Source organism: Desmodus rotundus, chromosome X (genome assembly GCF_022682495.2).
Source record: "Desmodus rotundus isolate HL8 chromosome X, HLdesRot8A.1, whole genome shotgun sequence".
Taxonomy (NCBI): Eukaryota; Metazoa; Chordata; class Mammalia; order Chiroptera; family Phyllostomidae; genus Desmodus; species Desmodus rotundus.
Window position 1 is genome coordinate 81,275,397 of NC_071400.1, and position 26,237 is coordinate 81,301,633.

Consider the following 26,237-nt stretch of genomic DNA (forward strand, 5'->3'; position numbering starts at 1 on the left):
GAAACAAGAATTCAAAAAAATGAGGAGAGGCTGAGGAACCTCTGGGACAACTTTAAACGTTCCAACATCCGAATCATAGGGATTGCCTGAGGAGAAGAAGAAGAGAAAGAGATTGAAAACTTACTTGTTTTGAATAAATAATGACCAAAAACTTACCCAATCTGACGAAGGAACTACAAATGCAAGTCCAGGATTCTCAGAGAGTCCCAAAGAAGTTGGATCCAAGAACAAACACACCAAGACACATCATATTTAAATTACCCAAGATTAAAGATAAGGAGAGAATTTTCAAAGCAGCAAGAGAAAAGGAGACAGTTACCTACAAAGGAGTTCCCTGTCAGCTGATTTCTCAAAAGAAACCTTGCAGGCAAGAAGGGGCTGGAAAGAAGTATTCAGAGTCATGAAAGGCAAGGACCCACATCCAAGATGACTCTATCCAGCAAAGCTATCATTTAGAATGGAAGGGCAGATAAAGTACTTCCCAGATAAGGTCAAGTTAAAGGAGTTCATCATCACCAAGCCCTTATTACATGAAATGTTAAAGGAATTTATCTAAGAAAAAGAAGATAAAAAATAGGAACAGTAAAAATGACAGCAAACTCACAGTTATTAACAACCACACCTAAAACAAAAACAAAGCAAACTAAGCAAACAACTAGAACAGGAACAGAACCACAGAAATGGAGATCACATGGAGGGTTTTCAGTGGGGAGGAGGAGGGGAGGAATGGTGGGGAAAGGTACAGAGAATAAGAAGCATAAATGATTAGGTACAAAATAGACAGGGGGCAGGTAAGAATAGTATAGAAAATGCAGAAGCCCAAGAAGTTATATGTGCTACCCATGGACATGAACTAAGTGGGGGGAAATACTGGAGGTGAGGTGCAGGGCAAAGGGGGAGAAAGGGGAGAAAAAAGTGGGGTGAGCGTAATAGCATAATCAATAAAATATTTTTTAAGTACAAGTTACATTCCTTTATTTGAGGTTCCCTAATAATGTGTCTTAATAATGTCTGTAGTTTTTCAGGTAGACGTCTTGCTTTTTGTGTTGAATTTTGTCAAATTACTCCCTACAAATGTAAGAATTTATGCTGCAGCAAACATCCTGAGAGCGCTTATTTTCCAGAACTTTAACAAATGCCTTTTACAAAAGTCAATATAATATGCAAATGGTGGTATGTTGTTGCTGTTTAAATTTGCATTTCATTGCTTACTTAGTGATTGGACTTTCGTTTATTGGCTGTTTGCATTTCTTGTGAAATTACTGTTTATATTCTTTATCAGTTTTCCAGTTGGTCCTCCATCTCTCTCCATTTATCAAATGATATATTTATATGAGATAATGTTACCCTTTGTGTGATAGATGCTGTAGGTATACCCAGTCATCATTTGTTTTTAATTTTGCTAATTAATTTGTAAATGAACAGTACAAATATTATATGTAATAGTTTGTTTATATTTCTTTCTCCTTCTAAAGAGCTTTCCCATCCCCATATTTTTTTAAAGATTTTATTTATTTATTTTTAAAGAGATGGGAAGGGAGGGAGAAAGAGGGAGAGAAACATCAATGTGTGGTTGCCTCTCGCACTGGGGACCTGGCCCGAAAACCCAGGCATGTTCCCTGAGTGGGAATTGGATCGGCGACCCTTTCCTTTGCAGGCTGGCACTCAATCCACTGAGCTACACCAGCCAGGGCCCAGTATTTTATTCTAATTCTGTTATTATTAAGTTTTTACACTTAACCACTGTAATGTCTTTTGAATATATTTGGTGGAAGATATTAAGTCAATATTTAATATCTTTATTTCTACAACAGACACCTGTTTATCTTAATGTTAAAACTCCTACACATTTGAAATTAAAATTCAGAAATTGAAAGAAAAGAAAGTTAATCTTGTGTAAAATTAGGTCAAGATTCAGTTAGATACTAAATTAATACATAAGGGAATGTTTTTAATTGTTTTCTTTCACCACAGGGACTATATTGTATGAAGAGCGTGGTTTTATAATACTTAAAAAGATTATTGATAAAAAATGGTCCATTTTACTGGTAGAGTGTTTTACATTTGTATTTCGATATGAATGTAAAGTAGTAAATACAATAGTAAATTGCACTAGAACACGTAGAAAGTGACATAGAACTCAGTCTAAACCATAAATTATTCACATCTGCTATTTTTTCCATAAAGTATTCAATATATAGGAGAAGCTGTCAATTCCTGAATACTGTTTTGAATGGGGAAGCGTAGCAGTTATGTGTTCGATGATATCAAATTCCACCCCTCCCCCCTGCCCCGTTAACTGATGTCATCCTAGGAAAATAATCAGAGGTATTTTTGGCTGATGGCTTTAGATATGTCATATCCTTTTCATACTGATTTGTCAGTAAATATATCAAGTATAATTTCTCAGCACTACTCTTTGGCATGAAGAAATGCTAGTAGTTTTCCTTTCCAAATTAACTTCTGTCTTTGCCAAGGAAATCCATTTATGTTTTTCAAAAATTGAAAACTAGGGGTGAAATGTCTCTCACGCCATCCACCATCTGCCCTACCATCACGAAGCAATTACTTTAGTTTCAGAAATGTATCTACAACATAAATTCCTAGAAGTAAAAGTTCCAGGGCAAAGGTTACGTGCAGTTAATAGATTTTACCAAGTTGTCTTCCCCAAGGGGCACACCAATCTGTACACCCCACTGGCCACGTATGAGAGTCTGTATTTTCCACGAGCTTGGCCGCACAGCGTGTTTTCAGGCTTAGATTTTTATCAGTGCGGTAGATGAAATTTTCAGAGCTCTTATTATGATCAAAGTTTAGCTTCTTTTTGTATGTCTAGAAGCCATTCATGTTCATTGTCAACCACCCTTACCTTTTCTCCAGTTTTCTTTTGCATTTTTGGCCGCCTTCTTGTTAATAGGCAAAAGCTCTCTTATTTGTCAGGAAAATTGGCCCCCGATCTGAGAGGTGAATCACAAATACTATTTTTTTTTGCAATTTGTCCTTTGACTTTGCATTTAGCTTAGTTTTTCTGTTTGCCATGCAGAAGTTTTTAACGCCTGGATAGTCCAATTTACTAATATTTTTGTCAGTTAATTAAAGCAGCTTAACATGAGGATACAATTACATTGTTAAATTGTTGACCACTCTAGATATGTACTGCTTCTTCCACTGAGAGAAGAAGTTAATTCTGAATTTGGAAAATGTTGCTCTTCCAGTCAACAGCTGTTTATTGAAAGTCTACCATGTGTAGAAACCCAGTTCATCCAGCAATCAAAGCCCAGTGAGGGAGTTCAATGCCAGGAACAAGTCACACAGTGTACGGTCAATGCCATGGCGGGGGGAAGCCACGGTCTGTACAGACGTAGCTGATGCAGATGTCATAACTAAGCTGAGGACTACTGTGCCCCACAATCTCATTATAAGCTACTATTTAGTTATTTCAAATATCCAAATCTCCCCAGTAGCACTGTTTTCTGACAGGAATTGTTCCAAGTCTATAACCAGGAAGGAACGGCCTGGGATGATGAGAAGGAAACCAACAACCGCAGTGAAAAGTCGTACAGATTTCTGGGCTTATTTATGAAGCCTGAATGGAACACAGACTATTTTCTGATCAGAGAGTAATGAGTTTATAGCTTGATTTTAGAGATTTAAAAAAAATATGATGACTTTTATTTCCAATCACCTCAGAACCTAGAGGCTTTTAGCTCCTACAAGTTGAAGCTGTAAAATGCTTTTTACATATATTTGTGACTAGGAAATGATCCAGTAAAAAAGAAACTACTTACCTGCTTCTAAATACTGAAAGTGATAAATTAACAGCATTATTAGATTATATATTGTATACATGGAGTTACATTTGTGATAACAACTAGCACACACACACACACACAGTCGAGCACACAGATGTCTGTGTGGGTTAGAACTCCTGCAATACAAATTGGTCCTCATCTAACACTGTGTTTACTTTGCCTGATAGCAGCATACAAGGCAGACAAAGCAAATACAGCAGCAAGATTCGCTGTTCATTGACAAACATTCCATGCTACCCACACATGTTGCTGCTTTGGACGCCTCACCCCACACAGGAAAGGGCCACCAGGAATGAAAACCAAGGTTTGCGCGGGTCACCTTCTCGAAGCCACAGCCTCTCTTTCCCTTCCATATTTATATCATTTTTGTCATTTAGAGCCAAGGTCTATATTCTGACTCAGAGATCCCCAATCCAGATACAAGTGCATACAACAAGCAAGGCAGGCCCAACGTTTCCCATTCATCTTAATGTTACTATTCCAAGGCAACGTTGTTCTGGGGACCTGAGGTCTGGCTCAGGCTGCCCTGCATCAGCCCAGGCTGGATGTTAACCCTTTACTCATGCACTCACATGCATTGTATGTAATATGTCTATTGTATTCCAATACCTTTCAATATGCATATTGTTTACCTATAATGAGAGCTTATAAAAACTCCACTCTGTTGAGAGCTAGGAAAGAGCGCTAGACAATTATAAGCATTGCTAAGCAGAAAACCTCTTGAAGGTCACTAGAATGGATAAGGAAGAGAAACAAATCGTCATCCGAAATAAGCTTATCAACAGGAGACAGACAGATAGTTCCTCCTGAACCCAGAGCAAAACTCCTCCAGAGCTCAGAGCTATGCAGAGATAACAGCAACTCCCGCTTTTGTAACTTGCTTGCTTCTCACCCTATAAAAGAGCTAGCCTGTGAGCGTTTGGCGCAGCTCTCATCGGAGAGTTCGCCCCTGCGCAGGTAAAAACTTTGTTTGGCCAATAAACCATCTATAAATCTCTTAAGAGTCTGAGTCCGTCAGTTCCTGGAACGAGAGATCTCGCTCTCACATATAACACACTCCCCTAGAAATTAATTTGCTAGTGCTTTTATCTATTAATATATTTCCTTCTCACCCCACAACTCTTGGGTTCAGTGAAAGAATATGATATTCATTAGTTAGTTCTTTTATTTGCTTTTTTAGGTTTTTAAAATAACACTTATTTGTTTTGAAGTGACAGTATTTTGCCATGTATACTGTGTACTTTTTGCGCAAGTTTTTGAGGGGAACATAAGGGTGCGCCTTATATATGGGTAGTACCTGCAGCACCTTGCATCTGTTCTTGTGTTTTGTCATTATTTGTCACATACAATTTCTTGTAGCATAGGTTCAACAATAAACGCTAAAATTCCTTTAGAACACAAAAAGCAAGTACCTAAATATAAATAAATAAATAATTGAATTAAAAAATTAAAAGGAAAGATTTCTTTCCCCAAAATTTTGGGCCAAAAACATGGCTGCGCACTATACATGGCAAACTATGGTAATGGGCATAAAATAGGAAACTGAAAAACACAGGAGGCAAAGAACAAAGTCATGCACAACCACGAGCAGTTTACAGTCTGATGTGTCCTTCCAAGCCCCCCGTGGACCTCCACAGCTGAGCCTCCATTTTTATGTCGTTAAGATTGCACAGTTCTGTACCATGCTTTCCACACATCATGAACATTCACCATTTCAAAGTCCCCAAACTATATAAGTATTGAAGGGCTTGTTCCAAAGTAGGGGACATTGTTTAGATGATGTACTAGTACATTAGTGTGTTTATTAGTTTACTGTAAAACTGTCTATTCATAGCATAGTATTATTATATGACGGATGTGTATTATGACATTTGTGTTCATATTACAATGTATATTTATATATTAGTGTTATATTGATATTATTATCATACTATTAGCAATATGAAGGGTTGCCATTGCAGGTTCACGTTCTTTGTTTCTGCGTTAGACCTTGATCATCTGAAGGAAAAGGCTTTTCTCCTGCTTACCTTCATTCTCTACTTACACTTGAGCTTGAGCGACCATCACCACCATTGAATGACTTTATTGTCATTCAGTATGATGCACAGCATTGTTCTAGAACTTATCACCTGCGTATGATACAAAACTGTTTACTTTCCATTCTTACAGTGACCATATGAAGCAAGTCCTATCATTAGCCTCATTCTATAGAGAAGGCATTTAGAGTTAAAGAAGTTGGCCAGAAAAGTGCCGGAACCAGGAATTAAAATCAAGCAGCCTAACTCTAGACCCCACAGTGCTGAACAGCATATCGTACTGCTTGCCAAATGATCTCAAGTTCTCAACCCCAGTGTGATCACCCATTTATAAAATTGGGATAATAATAGTATTTGTATGATAGGGTTGTTCAGTGGATTACAGAAGGCAATGAATGTGAAATTTCCAAACACGGTGCTCGGTCGTAGTAATCCCTTAATAAAAAGAACCTGTAGTCATTCTCTTGTATTCTCCTCTAATCCAAATGGTGTCTTTACTTTTCATTTTAATCTTTTGATTCTGTTTTACTTGGTGATACGAGGGCCCGCAAACTAGCACTCACAAAAATGCTTGCCTCGTCACTTTTCTTTGTACATAAACGAATTTCCTCGTGCAATTTGTCTCAACGTAAAGGAAAGTGAAAAGCAGGTACAAAGGCAGAGTGTCAGGCATGTAATGTACAACACGCCATTATGTTTAATAAATGAGTGGTTAAGTGGAGAATACGATCCTTTAATTTTATTGGTTGGAGTTGGATTTTTATTTGTGTGCATACGCAGTTGTGTTTTCAACTTCCAAGAAAAGGCTTCCTGTTTTCCGAGTGCGAATTTTTGGGAAGACTATCAATCAATGATTTGTTATAGATAAATTAAATCCTAACATGTAACCCGTGTCAGTAATCAATATCATGCTGGCAAAATACCAAATACAGTAAATTTCTATAATATTTTATGACAAATAAGTTTTGAAAATATTGTCTTTCGTTTTTTCAAATTAGTATTTTGGGTTCCTTTGCATATATTTCCAGGACTGAGATCACTGGGTCAAAAGGCAGATCCATTTTTAATGTTTTGAGGTATCTCTGCACTGCTTTCCACAGTGGCTGCACCAGTCTGCTTTCCCACCAGCAATGCAAAAGGGTTCCCCTTTTTTATTCAAATCATGAAACATCTTTCCCTTTTGTTTCCTTTCAGGTTTCTAGAGATTTACCTGTGAAACAAGGAGAAATTGAGGCTCATGTAAAAGATCTTGGACAGATCGAAGAGCAACTAAATCATCTGCTTCTGTGGCTGTCTCCTATTAGGCATCAGTTGGAAATTCTCAATCAACCAAATCAAACGGGACCGTTTGACATTAAGGTAGGGACTTGTTGCTTTAAATGTTGTTTTCCAAAAGAATGACAACATAAGTGTGCTAAGTTTCTCATGTGTTGCCATCACTGTCGTTGTCGTTATGCTGGTTATTATTATTTGACTCGCATTTTCTGTTCGTTTCCGGCATTTACCAGCAATTACATATTCATTGAACTCATCACTAGAATGCCTTCATCATATTTGCTCTTATGATCCATTTTCCATCCCTACTTTAACTGCACTTAATATGTTTGTAGACTCCTTATCTAAAACCGAGGTGATTAGGACATTAGGTTCTTACAAAATAAAGTATGGGCCATTCCGTAGACTTCATAGCACCCTGTCAGGCTGACTCCACTTTACCTCCCCCCCCTTTTATTCTGTCAACAACCTCTCCTCGTATTCTAGCCACAGCAGATTGTATGGTATCTTTACACGTGTGTCCCTTCCCGCCATGCCTTTGTTCTTGATCTTCTTTAAGTGTCTCTTCTGTCTCTTTTTTTCTCGTGATGGATTTTCTTCCATCTTTCAAGACTGAATTCAGTATCATTGCTTCTTCAAAGCTTCTTCTATATTCCACGCAGAGTAAGAAACCTTTTTAGGATTCCTTATAAACCTCTCTGTCCATCTCTAGTAGCCTTTGCGTGTGCATTTTCACTTGTCTCCTCACAGTTTTTTGATTGCACAAGGCATCTTCCTCTCTTCCTTATCCACCTTACTTCTTCTGAATATCCCAACCCAGGGCTCAGTGGATGGTGGGTACTTGCTAGTAGTTTTGAATCAACCAATAAAGAAGCTTAATGAGTCAGGCAGAATGGTAATGGGGTATTCCAGGTAAGCCTGTGGTTCAGACAGTCGGACACCAGCACTTCCATTTTTAGTGTCCCCATCCACAGTGATTGTTTCTATCTTCTGTCCCTTCCCACGATCACATTCTAGGGACTTGTCCCAATGTGATACTCAGTTCACATCTCGCAGGGGCCAAGAACATTAAACAGGCCAAGCCAATTGAAAATACAACCTATTAACTAATATAATTGGGTAATTTCAGACTAAATATGTTAAGTAACATCTTTAAGTCAATTTTTTCTTTTAATTGATCAACCCACATTCTTCCATTTATTTACTTTCTAAGATTATAGCCATCTAACATTTTTTATCTCCATATAGTTGCTACTTTGCAAGGGAATAAGTGAAGGATTTAAAAAGCGTAAAGGCTCATTTAGAGAAGAAAATTAGAAGTTTAGGAAAGGTGGGCTTGGGTCAAGATAGAGAGCACGCGCCTTGATCTAACTAAAATGCAAAGTGCACTCCACTGCTTTTACCTCTTCCTGATGTTTAGACCTCCCATTCTGACGACCAGAGCAGATGACACGGTGTAAGTCACACGTACACCATCAGTGCTCAACCCAGGCTGCTCAACCAGCAGGATGGTATTGGGGTCCGTCTGACGATTCAACTCCAGTCACAATAGGCTTTTACCCGGAACAGATGACATGAACATACAGGAAGTACATAGGACAGGTAGCCACACAGCCCGCACGGTGATGGCACCCTGAGGTCTTGACACCAGGGCATGTCTTCTGCTGCACCAGTGGCCGTGCATTTGGGTCATGTGTGGTCCCAGGAACAAGACTGGATGGGAGTGAAACCACATCACCATGCAGGGGGAGCCAGCAGTTCTGGGATTCCTGAGTTTTTCCACCTAGCTAGTACACAGCACCCTCAGAGGTGTTTAAACAGCAGCCATTCTCACTGCAACTGCGTCGCATCACTACTGACTTCTCATTACCCAAGAAAGAAATCTCAGCAAAGAAGTACAGTAACTCGGTCCAATAAACAATGACCCCAGCGAGATGCTCAATTATTTTGGATCTAGCATATTCTTAAATATGTCTTCACTTAGTATTTCAAGGAGGAAAGACCATACACTTTTTGTTCCCAATCAGCAATCGGTTTTCGTAACAGAGAAAAGCACATTCCTTTACTTTGTAGCATCCTCTTTGCTTAAAATGTACTTCTTCATTAAAATCACAAACATATCCAATGTTAGCTATCTCTGTATGTGGAATGTGTTTAAAACACAACAAAGTCGTAAGCTACCAATGGACACTGTCGACTCAACCAAAGTGACTTTGGTCCCAGTCTTTGCCCCCACGATGGCCTCCATTGGGCCTTTGTCCGTAGCTCATAGGTTCCTGCCAAATGGGTTCCTGCAGTTCAGAATGAAAGCCACCCTCAGCTCTGTTAATCACTTTCCTTTATCAAAGCTGCAAGACGCCACTCTCGGTGCTGCGTGTCGTTTCAGAGAATCCTGATATTTGTCTCCTGCAGCTCAGTCTAACTCACTGAGGGGGCACGCAGCTTCTTTTTATTCTGGCAGTAAAACTCCTTGGCTTCAATCCTCTGTGTGTGTCCTGAGTTTTTCATCTCTGGAGTGCAGATTTCAAAAATATTCCTTTAGCCTTTTGCTTCTGCTTGTGGCTGTATCCAAGGGGGTGGGAGATCATAAAATCATATATAGAATGACTTGAGAGTTCCCCCCACTATAATTCTCAGACCGCTAGCTTATAATCAGGAAGTAGTGACCTGTGTGAATAATTAACTAACTTACCTAGTTCTTTATTTCTCTGTCTTGTTATCTATAGTCACTGTCTACAATATCGGTTATTGAGGTTGTACAGACTTCTGCTGCTGTAAGATATGCGATCTTAGGCTGTTCAGCCTGCTGTAGCCCTCTGCTTAAAGAGATTAAACTCTTTTTCAGAGAAAGAAAGATGGGAAAATGCACTTGGCTTAACTTTAAAGTATTGGAAACCAAAAAATAAAGTTTTTAAACAGCTTTGAGGACATGCCCATATTTTTTTAAAGATTTCATTTTATTTATTTATTTATTTATTTATTTATTTATTTATTTATAGAGGAGAAGGGAGGGAGAGAGGGAAAATCAATATGTAGTTGCCTCTTGCACGCCCCCTACTGAGGAACCTGGCCCACAACCCAAGCATGTGCCTTGACTAGGAATCGAACCAGCGACCCTTTGTTTCACAGGCTGGCACTCGATCCACTGAGCCACACCAGCCAGTGCCCATAGTTTTAACGCCAGGAAAGAAATACCTTTTAAAAAAATCTAAGAAATGAGTTCATGCAAAGAACATCAATGGACAAGCTGCCATTTCCTAAATTTAAATAACCTGGGGCAGGGTCGAGTGTGGCCACGGTGGCAATGGCTAGGTGTCTTGCCATCCAGGTCCTTTGGTTTCTCTAGTCAAACTCTGAACACCTGTTAGAAAAATGTGGCATACCCTCTGTGAGCTTTACTTTCGCCTGCCTGGCACTTCATGCCTATTGATGAAATGCAGCTAGCTGTGTAATGAAACCCAAATTAAAAAAAAAAAAAAAAACCCTTAAGGGCTCTGTTCTAATACATTGTTTATGCTGGAGTGAAAATTGACTGCACATCACTTGGGTTGTGCAATTTGCTCCCGAAATATTCCTATTCAGGAAATCCTGCAAATAGCAATATTCGTTTTGAAAATCACCTCGCAAAACCCTTAGCAAGCCGAGAAACATAATCAATGAGATCGTGATGTAGAGGGTGAAAATTAGGCATAATCACAACCCTTTCCCATCAGTCAGCCCACTAGAAGGCATGCCTTTGAATTTTGATTTTCAAATGTACTCTCCATTTAGACATGAAATATGTTGATTTCAGATTTTTAGGAATGATAATTAAATGCTAAGAACCCGGGACCAGTTAAAATTTCTATAAAGGGTCTTATGTGTTTAATCTTTAATGGCTGTTTTCAGTAATGAGCTGCAGGTATACTGTTGGTCTGACATAAAACTGCCTGACTACTGCTTCCCAAACTTTTCACTGAGGGGAAACACCTCATTGTGCGTTAAGTTTTCCTGACCAAAGTGCTTTCCTACTGATGGCAGGGATGGTTCTTTCCTCCCCTAAAAATGACTCTCTTTCTGTGGTCTAGAAATAAACATGACATACCACTCTGCTGGTTCTTCCTTACCATGGAAGGAACTGAATTCCCCCTAATGTCAAATCCATGCTAGACACTACCAAAGGACACAATTGCAGTGACTGAATGATAAAGTATGTGAACACCAAAATCTCTCTCTGCGCATGCTCACGTTGCTGTGAGGGTTGCCAATGATAAAAATTGTGCCAGACAGCTTAGCAGGCAAGAGAGACTTCATTCCAGACTATTGCAATAGGGGAGATGGATTGAACTGAACTTGCGTGGAAACAAAAGGCAGGAAGGAGTTTAAGCACTGGAATGAGTAGTGGAAAAGTACCACCGGGAGAACATTAGAGGGGAGGCTGGTTAATGTGATGAAGCCATCTGAGTCCGCTAATTGTCGCTTATTGAAGGTGGGCTACTATCTTCCCACAGAGACAGGGACACTGGGTGCTGTCCTTCTTAATATCTACATTTCAAGGGATGGCTCCCAGGTCTTTGAGAAAGACCTGTCCAGGTTGTAGATAAACCTGTCAAAGAGGCACAGAAGGAATTTACAATAAACCTCTGCCAAGTTGCATAGTGAGCGAGGATGTTGTCCTTATTCCTTTTATCCAATAACTCTCCTCCAATATTTTCAGGACACCTTCCGCAGAAATAGTCTCCTACCTAATAGAAAACACTGAAACACTTTTCTAGGAAAGCACGTGAACCATGAAAGAGGCCAGCGTCCTCCTCTTTGTCTCTCAGCTCTCCGTTACCACCTCTTGAAAAAATAAAAACAAATGAAATCAAAAAGCATATTCAGTGAACTAAGGTAAATGTGCTAAGAAAAGTGAGGCCGGGCCCATAATCAGGCAGGAACGTGTCTAAAGATTAGTGAAGCTAAGGAGAATGTTAACACATCTTTGCCAGGACTCTGTTTTGTTCAAGAGAAACCAGGGCAGTCGGACACTCAGGGGAGCCAGTCCCTGTAGTTCATTACAGAAGTGTTCTGTTGCTGAAGGGAGGGGAGTTTGGCTGGCTGGTGTGAGCAACCAGGTAGCTAATGAAAGGGATTTCCCGTGGAAGTTAGAAGAAAATCAAAGATTAATTGCCATTAATTTGACGATCAACCCAGGGGCTAATTAAAAAGATCCCTAGAGCTTGGGTGGGGAACATCTTTTGATGGTGGACTGAGAATGGCAGGGGTCATTTTCTGACAGTTTGAATGCTTTTGGCCATGGCACCGACATCAGAGAGGTTTGGGGAAGATCGTCCATGGCCATGGGTATTTCCTGGAGCAGAACACGACAGGTGTGAGAGCGGCCCAGCCGGCAGCGCTCCCGGCCTGAAGGTTGTCCATACATAATCTACTGTGCTGAGTCCTTTGAAGTCTGCTGAGTTGTCCAACTTGAGCTCTCGGGGCTCCTTTAGATCCTGGGGCGAAAGTTCAATTGCAAGACAACCTAGAGTGTGAATAAGGATCAGGGCAATCGGCTTTTAGTTCTCAGCAATGCCAAGTCAGGAGAACAGGAGAAAAATGGGAAACATTAGTGCGGAGTGTTGTAGCCGGATATGAAAGGGTGCTAGAAGAATTGAAAAATTGGTAAGAACTGAGGAAATGCGTAAGAAGGCAGGATCCCTTCCGACTGACAGGTAGATAACAAAATCATGCAATTTACCAGGAAACTGAAATTAGCTCAAAGACGATGAACAGGACTAGACTCTAATAACCCACAAGGGTGCGCTATAGTTTTCTATGGTAACCTAAAATTTTTGTCTGCACTCACCTGTCTTTTGATCAGATACTCAAGATTATTCTTGTTTATAAAATAAGGCAGAGCTCTTTACTTACACAGGGCCAGCAAGCATAGTAATGTTTTTGCTGAACTAAGATATGTTTTTGCTGAAAGTTTTTCATGAAGAATCTTAGATTTGACTTTTAAAAGCCTCAAGAGGATAAAAAGCCCAGCCAAAATCTTGCCATTAATTTTCCCTCTGCACCTATAGATTTGGGTGAATTCCTCTGTTCTCAAAGTCCTCAGAGTATCCAGAGGATTTCTGGGCCTGCCAGAAAGGAGTCTGCCGTATTCACCCACAAGTCTGGACATCCTGCAAGCCAGGTACTAGGTCAGTTTTCCCAAAAGGGCATTGTCTCCCAAAAGTCAGAAGTGATTCCTTAAAATTCTCTTGTCGTAACTAAATCTATGCACATCATTCTCAAATGTGACATTCCAATCAAAGCCTTGGTTATATAACTAATTTTCTCGATTCTGTCCTGGCATGAGAAGGGCAGATTTTATTTTGCACCTATGCAAATAATTGTATCACCATGAAAATAAGAATACTCAAGAAGTATTTCTGAATTCTGGAGGGATCAAGCAGGGAGAAAAATATAACTGTTTCCCTTCTGTTTACAAAACTGCAATCTACTGAATTTCTATGAGGTATAGATAGCTTGAGAGAAAAGCAAGAGGAGTCTCTTACATCAAGAAAATAGAACATTAAGGCATCGGCAATATTGCAGACAAAAGCCCTAATCAAATAATCCTTCATCACTTCATTCAGTTTCCATGTAATTGATTCTTGCTTCACGTGGTCTCGGGTCAGCAGCATCATAATCCCAGCAGCTTCTCTACTAGAGTTCTGGAAATCCTGTGACAGGCCAGTGGAATGGTCTCAAAGTTATTTAAGCAAAGCTGCCAGAAGCCTGTGCCCTGGGGTACTGGCATAGCCCTTTCCATGGGTCTCTGAGGTAGTTGTTTTTCTTGAAAACCAGCATTCTGGCCTGCCTCTGATTGCAAGCACTTTTAGGGAAACCTCAGAGTAAACAACAGCTATGTGTCAATGACAGAAGGCAATTGACAGAAGGCTTTAAATTGCCGTAATTAAAGACCTGATGAGAGTCCATGTGATAAATGTGATTGTTTCTGTGGCACAAAACATGTTAAAGTAATAAGTGGAATTAGGACTGATAACGTTATACTGTTATGTAATATTAGGCAAAGTAGCAGCAGGACATGAATGGCAGGGGCATTAACACATCATCCCATTACTGAAATGTTTCTACCAATAATAACATTTGACCCATATAAATACAACCTTGGGAAGGTGAAGCATCCGTACTTATTTGGTGATGCTTTTCATGCAACTCAGCATATCAAATAAACCTAATTATCTTTAGTGGCTCTCTTTTTAGAAGTCAAGAAAACGAGTCTTTTAAGATTTTCTTTTTTTCTGTTTATTTTTTAAAGATTTTATTTATTTATTTTTAGAGACGGGGGAAGGGAGGGAGGAAGAGAGAGAGAGAAACATTGATGTGTGAGAGAAACGTCATCGATCTGTTGCCTCTTGCACTCAGGCCCACTACCTAAGCCTTTGCCCCAGCCGGGAATTGAACCAGCAACCTTTTGCTTTGCAGGATGACACGCAACCAAATGACCCACACCGGTCAGGGCTAATATTTTAGGATTTTCATGCACTGGCTGGTGTGGCTCAGTGGATTGAGTGCAGGCCTGCAAAACAAAGGGTCTCTGGTTCAATTCCCAATCAGGGCACATGCCTGGGTTGCGGACCAGGTCCCCTCACCCCCAGTAGGGGATGTGTGAGATGCAACTGCACATTGATGTTTCTCTCCCTCTCTTTCTCCTTCCCTTCCCTTGTCTCTAAAAATAAATAAATAAAATCTTTAAAAATATATATTTAAAGACAAAAGATCATCACGTTGGTTTGAAGTTAAAATTTCATCGAGGATTTCATTTGTGGCAGACAAAATATCGAAGGTTGCCAGAAATGTGAAAAAGTTTGAATACTTTGTTAAATAGCATTGTGGGCCACTGAAACAATGGCTGTTTACCCAGTGACAGTAAAAGATTTCAAAATAAATATAGGAGGTGCCATGGTTGTAAAAAGACCCTGGCCCTTTCAAATGTGAGATGACTTTGCTGTCTTCAGTAATCAAGGACATGATAAAATCAACAGAGAAAACAGGCGATTATTCTGCTAAGTCACAGAATCGTTGCCTCGGTGGATTGCTCAAAAGGTAAAGAAAAACCTTTTACAATTTCTTATTAAGAACAGACCTACAATCCAAAAAAGGTTGGCATTGTAACAAAGACAAAATTAAACTCTAGTTTTGCATTAGTACACTGTTGATACTAAAGCTCATTTTTTTATTGACTGTATCGGCGTGGCATTGGTTTGCAGAACCATATGGGTTTCAAGTGTACAACTGAGCAAAACATCATCTGCACACGGCATCAGGCGCCCGTTGCCCAAAGCAGTCTTTTTCTGTCCCCATCCCTTTGCCCAAGCCTGTTGAGGTTCCCCTGGGTAAAAGGAAGTTCTTAGATGTAGAAATTCTGTAGGGTGAAAGACTGATTTTGCACGCATGTCCTGCCCTTACCAGGGGTATGACGTTTATGGGACAGGACTCTCATTCATTGACCCTCAGGAATGAATCTGTTGGTGGAAATATCTCATCTGTCTGGATCCAACTAAAAGAGATGCATGTGACTCCCCTCAAATCACACCATCTAATCCACAACCGCCCTCACTTCCTGGCGATCCAGACCACTGTGCCTAGTCCTGCAAATGGACCCTCACTCCAGCTTGCTGATGAGCGGCACAGAGATGGGTGTGGTCAGAGCCCGTCTTGATGTGAGGCGGCGTTTGTGTTGTCTGTACCGCAACATGAAAGGCGAAAGTCATATCCATCACTTTCATCATGTTGTGTAGTATAATTTACATCGCTTTAATAAGCTTTTTTACAAATAAGTAAATAAACAAACAGACCAGTGGTAGCTTTCAAAGAAGTCTCGGACTCTAACCCAGCCTGACTAGTATACTGAGAATCCTAACTGTTAAACCCTGTCCTTTCCCATGCTTCCAAAGCCTGTTATCCGGAGCACTGGATTTTTAGCTGGACTCACCAACACAACCCAGTGAGTCAGCTAGGAGCGTGGCCATTGTTCACAAAATCAGCTCTTCAGAGGTGTATGATACCTAGTTCACGGTTTGGAATGTGATCACTCACATCCGTATAGTTATTCCCTTTGGTAGATGTGTACCAGCTTAAGTTCAACTGAATATGCTTTCTGATTTTGTTTGTTTTCTTTTTTTTTTTTTTTAAGAGGTGGTATCGGGGAGGTGAGAAACAGCGAAGAGGACACCGGCTTCTTTTATGTCTCATGTGCTTTCCTAGAAAATTGCTTCCATGTTTTCTATTAGATAGGAAACTACTTCTGTGGAAGGTGTCCTGAAAATAGTGGAGGAACATTACTGGACAAAAAGGCACACCATCCTCATTCACCATGTAACGACAGAGAGGTTTATCGAAAATTAAAAATTCCCATGAGTGTAGGTTGTATCTGGGCAAAAGGATAATTCTGTCTCCAGTAAAACCTTGAAGATTGCTTCAATTTGGAGATAAGCAGAATTCAGCATCGGGCTTTCTCTTTGTACACTAGGGATCATAATTCTTCCTCTTACTTTTCACTCCCTCTGCTCAACTCCCAAAACCATGGCTGAATTTAGGCAGTATGATAATGGGGAGAGAAGCCAATGACGCAAGTTCAAATCTCAGATCTGACACTTACTGGATTTATGACATTGTTTAACATACTCTTCTTAACCTGACTTTCCTCCTCATTAAAAATGAAAAATGGAGCCAATTATCCCAGGACTCGATTGGATTAAGGGAAAGCAAAGGCAGGAACATATTTCTTTAAGGCAATAGTGAGCTATGGTTGATGGGGCCTTTCTTGTAGGTGAACTTTTGATAAGAGCCCCTAAATATAAAACTTAAGCTTGCAAAGAAAAAACACTCCAAAAAAGATTGCAAGTAGTCATGGGTGGTCATGTTTCACCAAACCAAATTGCCCCTATAAGAAGAAGATTGTCAACTGGAGAAGAGTTTCTTGAATTGAAAATTCCTGGAACATGTTTCAAGTAGGGTTAACACTTTGTTGGCCAAGGAGGAAGCGGTATGGCCGTTCCCGTTTCCCCCGCCCTGCCAAGCTCCATCACAGAGCCCTGCACCGTGTTCTGCTTGTAAAACTCTCAAAGTCGTTAAAAAAAGCTTATGCTCTTGCACATTTTAAAGTAGACATCTATTTTTCCCCCCAGGCATGCTGTAAGTATTGACATTTAAAAATGCTGCATTACTCTTTTGAATGTATCCAGTGGAATCCAAATACGATAGCAATATGATATCTCGCATCATCCACTTAAAATACACGAAAGAAGCTCATCTTTAATAAACAGAAGTTTCATATCATTCCTCTTGCTTCTTCAAATCATATTTCCATTCTACTTCCCAAAGAATTGTATCTTAATGTCATATATATTTATGCTACTAAGTCTTTTATTAACCACTCTATCATATTCTGTAGGACAAGTACATTTATGTGGATTTAAATTCAATTTTTAAAAACAATTTCCTGTGACTATAAGGCTCTAGATATTTTTTAAAATCCTTTAGATTGAGTTGTAGCTCCCATTATTAATACTAAGCATACCTAGCAATAACCAAATTACCTGGATATATGGAAATTTTGGTAAATATTAAACATACTCAGACTTCTATTAAACATGCATCTATTAATGAGATGGGTGGATAAGTGCTTAATGGTACCTTGATGAAAATAAGAATTCAGTCATCAGTATTTGGATTTGGATTTGGATTTGGCATAAGCGGGCCTTGGGCACAGATCACCATTGGGATATATCAGAGGGAGTGTGCTTTTATTTTGTAAAGTTGGAGGACTGTTACTAACCAAAAACTGGTCAGCAAACATTTACTTTGTTTTCAAGTTTTCACTCTTGCCACAATGTGACAAGAAGTGGGAATGATCACTGGAGTGACATGCATACAAGAACCAACTGAGACAAAAATCCCTTATAGAAGCTAAGAATCTGGTAACTGATTCTGTGCACGCCATCTGTTGCCCATGCATACCTAGGAAAGCCTTTGTGTACCCTAGTCTGAAGATGGCCATTCTGGGAGAGCTGAGCCTTCTGTGAGAAGAAGCGAGGGACAGTGCGCTCCCCGGACGACCACTTGTTAGGCCTCCGAAACACTGCCAGGCTTACCTCCCTGCAGTCCAAGCCTTTGGCCGTGTGCAGCCCCTTCCTGCGTCAATGTGTGTACAATATCACAGTGTTGACTCCTACTGAGCTTACAAGTGTCTAAAATGGCCAGCTCTTTTTCACGTGTGCTGTGTCTAGCTGACGTTTCCTTTATCCTGCCCTTGGGTAAGTCGACTTTTTGGAACTAGATACAGGGCTGCCAGCCCCTTCCCCAGACCTACTCAGGTTTATCCACCAAGGTGTATAACCGGAAGACTCAGTTCTGATGGTTCTGCCCCTCCACTAACTTCTCCCCCCACCCCGACAACAACAACAACAAAAAAACTTGTACTTAACCCCAAAGTACTCAAAGCTTTAATCCACCTGTTAACCCATCAGTTTAGCTGGTAAGTAGAGACGGAGAGGAAGGGATCCGCAGGTCCTGATTCCGTCACACTGTGTGTGTGTTGCCATCTCTGTTTCTTTTCAACTGCAGATGTGGTATGTCTGCCTTCTCTAACTTTATCCATGTTGTGAAAACGTTCTCAGATAGACTGAGCCCTACACCAGAGCCCTGCATCACACCACTGGAAACCTCCCTCTGTTTTGACATCACTTCAACCATCTGCTTCCTTCGCCAGTTGTTCAATTAGTTGCCAGACTCTAATGGCTTGATCTCCTCCCCAGTTCATATTATTCCATTCTTTCCCTTAAGCATTCGTTTGGAGACTTTACCAAATGTGTTGCTTAAATGCACATGGAACTTAATTTGCCAGATCAACCCCTTCAAGCAGAAAGAGACATGAGGCTAGGCTATTGAAATTTCTATTCAACTAACAAATCATTTGTTAATTAACTACAATGTCCTACTATGTTAAGTTGGCCCTCATTCTCAGTTTACTTAGAGGTGAGTTGATGTGCAAATATGCCTCAGTGCCAATGAGTAACATGTACAATGCAGGATAGCAAGCACACTGACAGGATGCTTTAAGAGCCAAAAGGACTAGTGCCCACCCCAGCCAGACTTGTTCAGAGCACAGCTACTGAAGTGTAGCCCCCAGGCCAGCGACTGCAGCAGTAGAAGCATCACCAAGTAGCTTGTTAGAAATCCAAATCCTCATGCCTCTCCAGTAACCTACTGAAGCAGAGTACATGGGCCCAAAGCTCAAGAATCTCTGTCTCCTTATTCAGAATGTGGAGTAAGAGGTCATGATGTCATGGCATCTCATATTCTGTATATTTTGTTTCTGTTTCACTCCCCTTTGTCATGTCCACCTAACTGATGCTAGATGAAATCCTGTGCCTTTAAGGAAAAGTAGTAAATAAAAATATTTAAACTTTTTTAGTAAACAAAAAAATAATCTGTGTTTTAACAAGCCCTCCAGAAGATATTCACACTTATTAAAGTTTATACAGCTTTGGTGTCAAGAAAGCTTCCCTAGAGGATATGATGCTGAACCAGATCTTCGAAAGATGAGTAGGGCACTGGCTGGTGTGGCTCAGTGGATTGAGCTCCAGCCTGCAAACCAAAGGGTCACCGGTTTGATTCCCAGTCAGGGCACATGCCTGGGTGGTGGGCCAGGTCCCCCGTAGGGGGTACACGAGAGGCAACCACAAATGGATGTTTCTCTTCTTTTCTGTCTCCCTCTCTTCCCCTCTGTAAAAATAAATAAATAAAATCTTAAAAAAAAATGAGTAGGAATTGATAAAGTGAAGTGTGTATAAGGGAAAGGGAAAAGGTTCCAGAGAGAAGCAACAATCAGACTTTGGTGATGAGGATGAACAGGAGGAAACAGTTTAAAGAATTGTTTTTTCAAGTTGGTGGTGACCTATTGAGTTCCAAAATCAGTTTAATGGGTAAAATGAAATAGATTAGGATAGTATAGGGCATGTAGAATACAATACAAATTATCACAATATGGTGCATGTGGTATGGGTAAGTACTGTTTTGTGAAACTTTGCTATTTAGATATTTTATTCTTGTTTCTAATTTTAAGAGAATGTATACATTCCTGTCATATGAAATGAATTCATGAGTACAGTAAGGTCATATGGGATTACTTATGACAAAGTTGAGAATAAATTCCCCCTTCTATGGCAGACTTTAAAAGTGCAAATCATTTTCCTATTGAAAAGATAAAACGTCTTGTGGAACAAAATACAAAAGCATAAAAGGGCGCAACTTCTCCCATACGTCTACCTCTTTCAGCCGCCCAGTTTCTCTCCCCACGGGTGGCCAAGGTTATCAGTTTCCTGGGTAGCACTCCCAGGATAGAATGCATGTGTGTCTGTGTTTGTACATGTATTCTCTCTTTTTCCTGTCCTCTTAAAAAAAATAGCTGGTAAAATACTATAAACATCGTTTCTCCACCGTGTTTTTTCTATGTAATGGTAAATACTGACAATTATTTTCCATAATTGCACTTTAAGACCATTCTCATGTTATACAGTTGCATACTATTGTATCCTAAGGATGTATCATAATTCATTTAATCAGTATTCCTTTTTTAAAAAAGATTTTATTTATTTATTTCTAGAGAGGGGACGGGAGGGAGAAAGAGAGGGAGAGAAACATCACTGGGTGGTTGCCTCTCCCGCACCCCCTACTGGGGACCTGGCCCGCAACCCAGGCATGTGCCCTGACTGGGAACTGAACTTACGACCCTTCAGTTTCGCAGGCCGGCGCTCAATCCACTGAGCTACACCACCCAGGGCCAATATTCTAATTAATGCACATTTCATTTGTTTTCACATTTTGCTCCTGCTGCAATATGACAAGGCATAACTTTCTGTTCCTGTCATTTCACACACTGCAAGTATACCCATAGGATCCGTTCCTAGAAGTAAAATGGCTAGGTCAAAATGCCACTTGTTATTTTGGCAAATGTGGCCAAATTGCTGTTCATAGAGCACTCCCGTCAGTCATAAGGAAGGATTTTTGGGGGGGCCATAATTTTGCCAACTCAGTGACTGTGTCATCAAACTTTTTGATCTGTGCTAAGCATGAAAAGAATGACAAGTCACTGCAATTTTAATTTCCATTCTGCTTCTGAGTGCGGATGCATTTTTTCCAAATCAGAACGTATGTCAGAATCACATTTCCTTTCCTCTGCCCCATTTGTTATATTTGTTGCCAGTTTTTGTTTCTGTTAGGTTATTGGCCTTTTCTTATTCAGACAAAAACAGTTTACAACTTAAAGTAAAAACGTGTTTTTTACAACAAGGATTCTAATGAATGTTTCCTCTGACAAGCAGATACATTCTAACCTTAAGGTGAAACCTGAAAATATTGAAACAAACCTTTGCATTGCATAGCAGTGGTCTTTGCCCTTCTTAGCAAACAACAATCATGGCCAGAAACTCAATGTGATGAAAAATTACAGAGTCGGTGCCGGTTCAGTTTTCAACAAATTGTAAATGGGCGTTGTATGTAAATACCAGCCCCCCTTTTTCTATCACCCTAACAGAAAGGAATAGCGACGCCAGAGTTTGTCTCTTCAAAGCACCTCTAACAACTGCCTCCCATTCTTTCAAAATACTCCGTTAACTGAAGAATGCCCATGGCCTCTCCCTGCATTGCATTTTCTAGCCAAGTCTTAAATAATGTTTTTGCAAGCTTCAAATTTCATTCTCACCTTTTTTTTTTTCCTTTCAAAAATCAAAACTGCACTTTTCCAATCTTCCGCACCACCCAGAGTGGTTTGCTGTTTGACTTCTCAGTTTTATTAGTGTCCTGAGATGTAATTTATCTACATCAAGAAAGTCAATGCTGAGCAGCTGGGGACTTTCTAGCCTCTTTATCCATCCCGAGCACTAGTTCCCTCTCGTTGCTTTTTGTTTTCTTCTTTGCCATCAGGATATTAATTCCTCTTGACATACAAGAAACCCAATAGTGACTGAAGGGTTCCTACCTTTAGTTCCCATTTGCCCATACTACACCGTCTTCTCCAAAAGAAGACCTGTTCTTTCCTGACCGTTCTATTGCTCCAAATCTCCCTTGAAAAACCCGTTTATCACCCTAAACCTTTTTTGTACTTTCATGAAATCATGCTTGTACTGTACTACAATTTTTTTTTCTTTACTTAACTGTCTTCCACTGCTCTATTAAAAGCAAGTTTACATAATGATACTTTGGAGTAGGTTGTGTGAGAATATCAGAAGCAATTTTATCGTTATTTTTTTAATTTCCCTCCAACAGAAAGCTCTGCCATGCATATGGATGCCATCTCTTTGTGAGTATGTGTGGAGGAGAGAGACGGGAACACTTCCAATGGTTTTCAGACAACTTCTGTTTAAAGTGACTGAGTGGGCCACCTGGTCTACCAACTATATTGCCCAAGGGATGGCTTTGATTGGCAGGCAGAATACTTGGTAGAAACAGTGGAGTTTAAATGAGGAAGGTTTTGAACTTGCAAGTCACCACCCTTGCCGACAGTGAGTGTTGATACAGGCTGAGACTTCAGATACATTCAGAAACGCCGTGCGTTCGCAAATTGCAACACTGAAAACAGTACTATTTTTCTAATCATAACTTCAAAAAAAAAATACAGCCCCCTTTCTTACTTGTCTGTCTCAGAAAACTGTGTCCGTGAAGCTGTTTATTCCAAAGCTGTATGATTGAAGGAAAAATGTTATATCCAGAAGATAGGTATGGAAATGAATTCAAATGCTAGAGTTGACGTTTTTGCATGCCCAGTGCTAGTGTATGCTCTCCAGAGCCACGCGTCTCAATCACTGGTGTGGGGAAATAAGCGGAGGAGCTTGTTAAAATACAGTTCCCGGGTGATACCGATGCGGATAATAAAAACGCAGGAGGAGTTGTATGGGTATGTCCTGGGCTCAGATAACCATTCCCACGGATGCCACTTCTTCATTTCTTCCTCACTCATCTCCATCAACTTCTCCTATGTTGGGTAGTGAGAAAGAAGAACCTCATTCTTGCCCTGACCCATGTGGTACAGGGGGTTGGGTGTCATCCTTCAAAGCAAAAGGTCGCTGGTTTGATTCCCAGTCAGAGCACATGCCTAGCTTGTGGGTTCGGTCTTCGGTCGGGGCGCATGCAAGAGGCAATTGATCAATGTTTCTCTCCCTCTCTTTCTCCCTTCCTTCCCCTCTTTCTGAAAAATATTAATGAATAAATAAAATTTATAGAAAACAAGAATCTCACTCTTAAAACAATTTTACCAGTCTCTTTATATGCGTCAGTATCTCTTGGATAAATGGTCAGTCTTTCAGGTTTCCCTGCTCTCCCCCTGCTACTCTGTAGAATAACATCCGGTTTGACAGGTGAGGGAAAATTACACGGCATTCACGATATAAGGTCCCCATGCAGGTCCCTGTACTGTCCTTGACCCTCTGGTCTCTGCAGCAATACCCCTTGTCTGCCTGCTGAGTGTCTACCCTGCTGATCTCATGTGTGAACTTGTATTTTCATCACGAAATTCCATGCTCTGCACACTAAACTACATCGGTTGCTGAAGGGACTCTTAATATCTGTGAGTTACCACTGAAGAGCATTTAAAATTCTAAATACAACATTATGATACCTCTTCAAGCAGGTATGACTATCATTATGGGTAAGGATAACAGCAACATAAAGCCACTCGACACATTTGTTGGGAGGGAGGGGTGTGGGCTTGGTGTTTACAGAGAGAACATTGTGGAAAAAACAGAAACAAGAGAAGCTATGGCCGTAATCGCTGTGATTTATTTCAACAGGAGAGGAAAAGACAAATACACAGCAAAATAATTTCACACTAAAAAGACCACTTTCAGGTATACTTATTTGAAGTAAAGCAATTTTACTGTTCAACTGCTCCCTCATAAACTTATACCAATTTAAATTCCACTCTTCAGATTCAGAATAACCTAGATTGTATGTATTATGGGGAAAATATATCACAAGTCACATGATGCTTCTCAGCAAAGACATAATCAAACTTTGTGCACTAAATTTACTTAGAAATGCCACAGCGGTATTTCCTCTTAATTATACCGTTCTATATCCTGATATTTCACTTATTATACTTCTGTCATTGAAAATAGAGTTTATTATAAATGTAACTAATACAATTCTATGGTATGTAAGTACTCCTCTCATCTAATAGACAAAATTGGCTGATATTACTATGTTTTGTCCATTGTACTTTGTAATCACCTTTGTATTCCAAGTACCTTCAAATTGCCACATATTGCTGCCGTCTCTTTCTTCCTGGCTCTTCTTTAAGCAGTAGCATTAGTGTGACCAGACTCATTCATTTACATATTGGGAAATATATATATATACAGAGAGATAGTTATGCATACTATCTGGAATACCAAATACTTCAATATACATCTGATACATATTTTGAAAAAGAAACACCTTAGTTGCAAATTACCTGAATTATCACCCAGTGTAAGTGCATTTGTTCTATAGTTTCAAAACCACATATATTAGAAAGTTAGAGTTTGTATGCCCAGTACTTCTAAAGCTATAGCTTCCAACTTCTGAACACTTTGTTGCCTCCTCTGGACATAGTGAATATTCAACAATTACTGAGCATAAGAAGGCACAAAGTACATGGTTAATAAAAACAGCCGTAATTACTTAACGTGGACTATTTTAACAATAGTTGTAATTTTAAACTTTAAAAACTCAAAATCACTTATGATGATGACTGTGTAACATGCTAGGCATTAAAATGGCAATGATTTTCTTAAAATTAATAATTCTGTTAGGCATTCAAAAGTCACAATATGAAAGAACTCAACAATGTGTAGGATATAATGGAAATTTTACTTACGAACCCATGTAATTACAAAGCCATGTGTGCATACTTTTCGTTTTCGAGATTTTCAAAGAACTTTTGTGAATAGCATGTCGAGAAAATATAGACCTGCATCTCTGTCTTTTAAATTGCTCATTGAAATTAGTGATAAGAAATACAGTATTAATAATTCATGCAAACATTTATTACAATATGTCTCCTAGTATTAGCATAGTAATGGTATTAGTGATGGACATAATTGGAGAGATAAGAAATGCAAAATTATGCACATATACACACACCCATATACTTGTATGCTTAACTCAAAACTAAATGGATGTTTTTTGAGCTTTTATATTGTATATTCTATTGTATTCGCAGTCGGGTGTTAGAGACGGCATTATTCTCCGCTATCTTTAGTTCCTCAATGAGTCAGTGATGAACAGAAACATTGCCTTTGCTTCTAAATAAGTTAAATAGAGTTTTTGAGAACAACAAAAATTCTATAAAATGAGAACAACAATTTAAAGTGGCTTTAGAATGGAGAAGTGATCTGTTCAAAGTATTTCTGATTTGAATAGCCACAAAACAATCAGCAGGGCTATGAGATTAGGGATGAGTAAACATTAGGTGGTTTTTCCCATTTCTCACTATTGGAAACAATGCTGAAAGTGCAGCCCTTGTAGGTCTCCTCATAAACCCGTGCGATGATACCTGCAAGTACAATGGCTGACTCGGAATAGTGACGTGTTTATCATATCTGGTAAATTACATTTCCCCAGCAACAGAAAATGGCATCAATGTATTGGTTGAATTTGCATATCCCCAGTTGAACAGATTTCCGGGTGTGTTAGCCATTCCGTTTTCCTTGTATGAGTTGCCGCTTCAGGTAGTTTGCAGGATTTCTATTGGAGTGTTTGCTTTCTTCTACAGATTGATGTGAATTCTCTGTATATTCTGGATTTTAGCAGCTGTATTCATCGAAACTACGGGTCCACGCTTCCTTATCCAAAATGTTATCATTGACTTTAGAGGACACCCATGAAAATGTTGACTTAGCTAGTGTGGTAGAAATTACAGAGTTACAGTACAGAAATTAAGTATGGCAGGCCTGATGAAGACCTTACACGCAAGAGGAAGACTGACATGTTATGTTAACCAAAGAAAGGGCTTTATTCAGTCATGTGTCCTTTCCCTTGATTTCAGAAACTCTCGTGTTTGCTTTATTTACAATACATGTTCAAGGAAAAGCTCTTCGGA

The 26,237-nt window shown here is 39.7% G+C and overlaps 1 protein-coding gene across 5 annotated transcripts in view; it reads left to right on the forward strand.

Moving 5' to 3' along the window:
* DMD (dystrophin) overlaps window positions 1-26,237 on the forward strand; it is a 1,965,474-nt gene that overhangs the window by 1,273,355 nt on the left and 665,882 nt on the right. For all 5 annotated transcript variants that reach the window (XM_053917632.1, XM_053917633.2, XM_053917631.1 and 2 more), the window contains one exon: window positions 7,043-7,207. In XM_053917632.1, coding sequence (XP_053773607.1) covers window positions 7,043-7,207 — 165 coding nt within the window. The remainder of the gene's footprint in view (window positions 1-7,042; window positions 7,208-26,237) is intronic.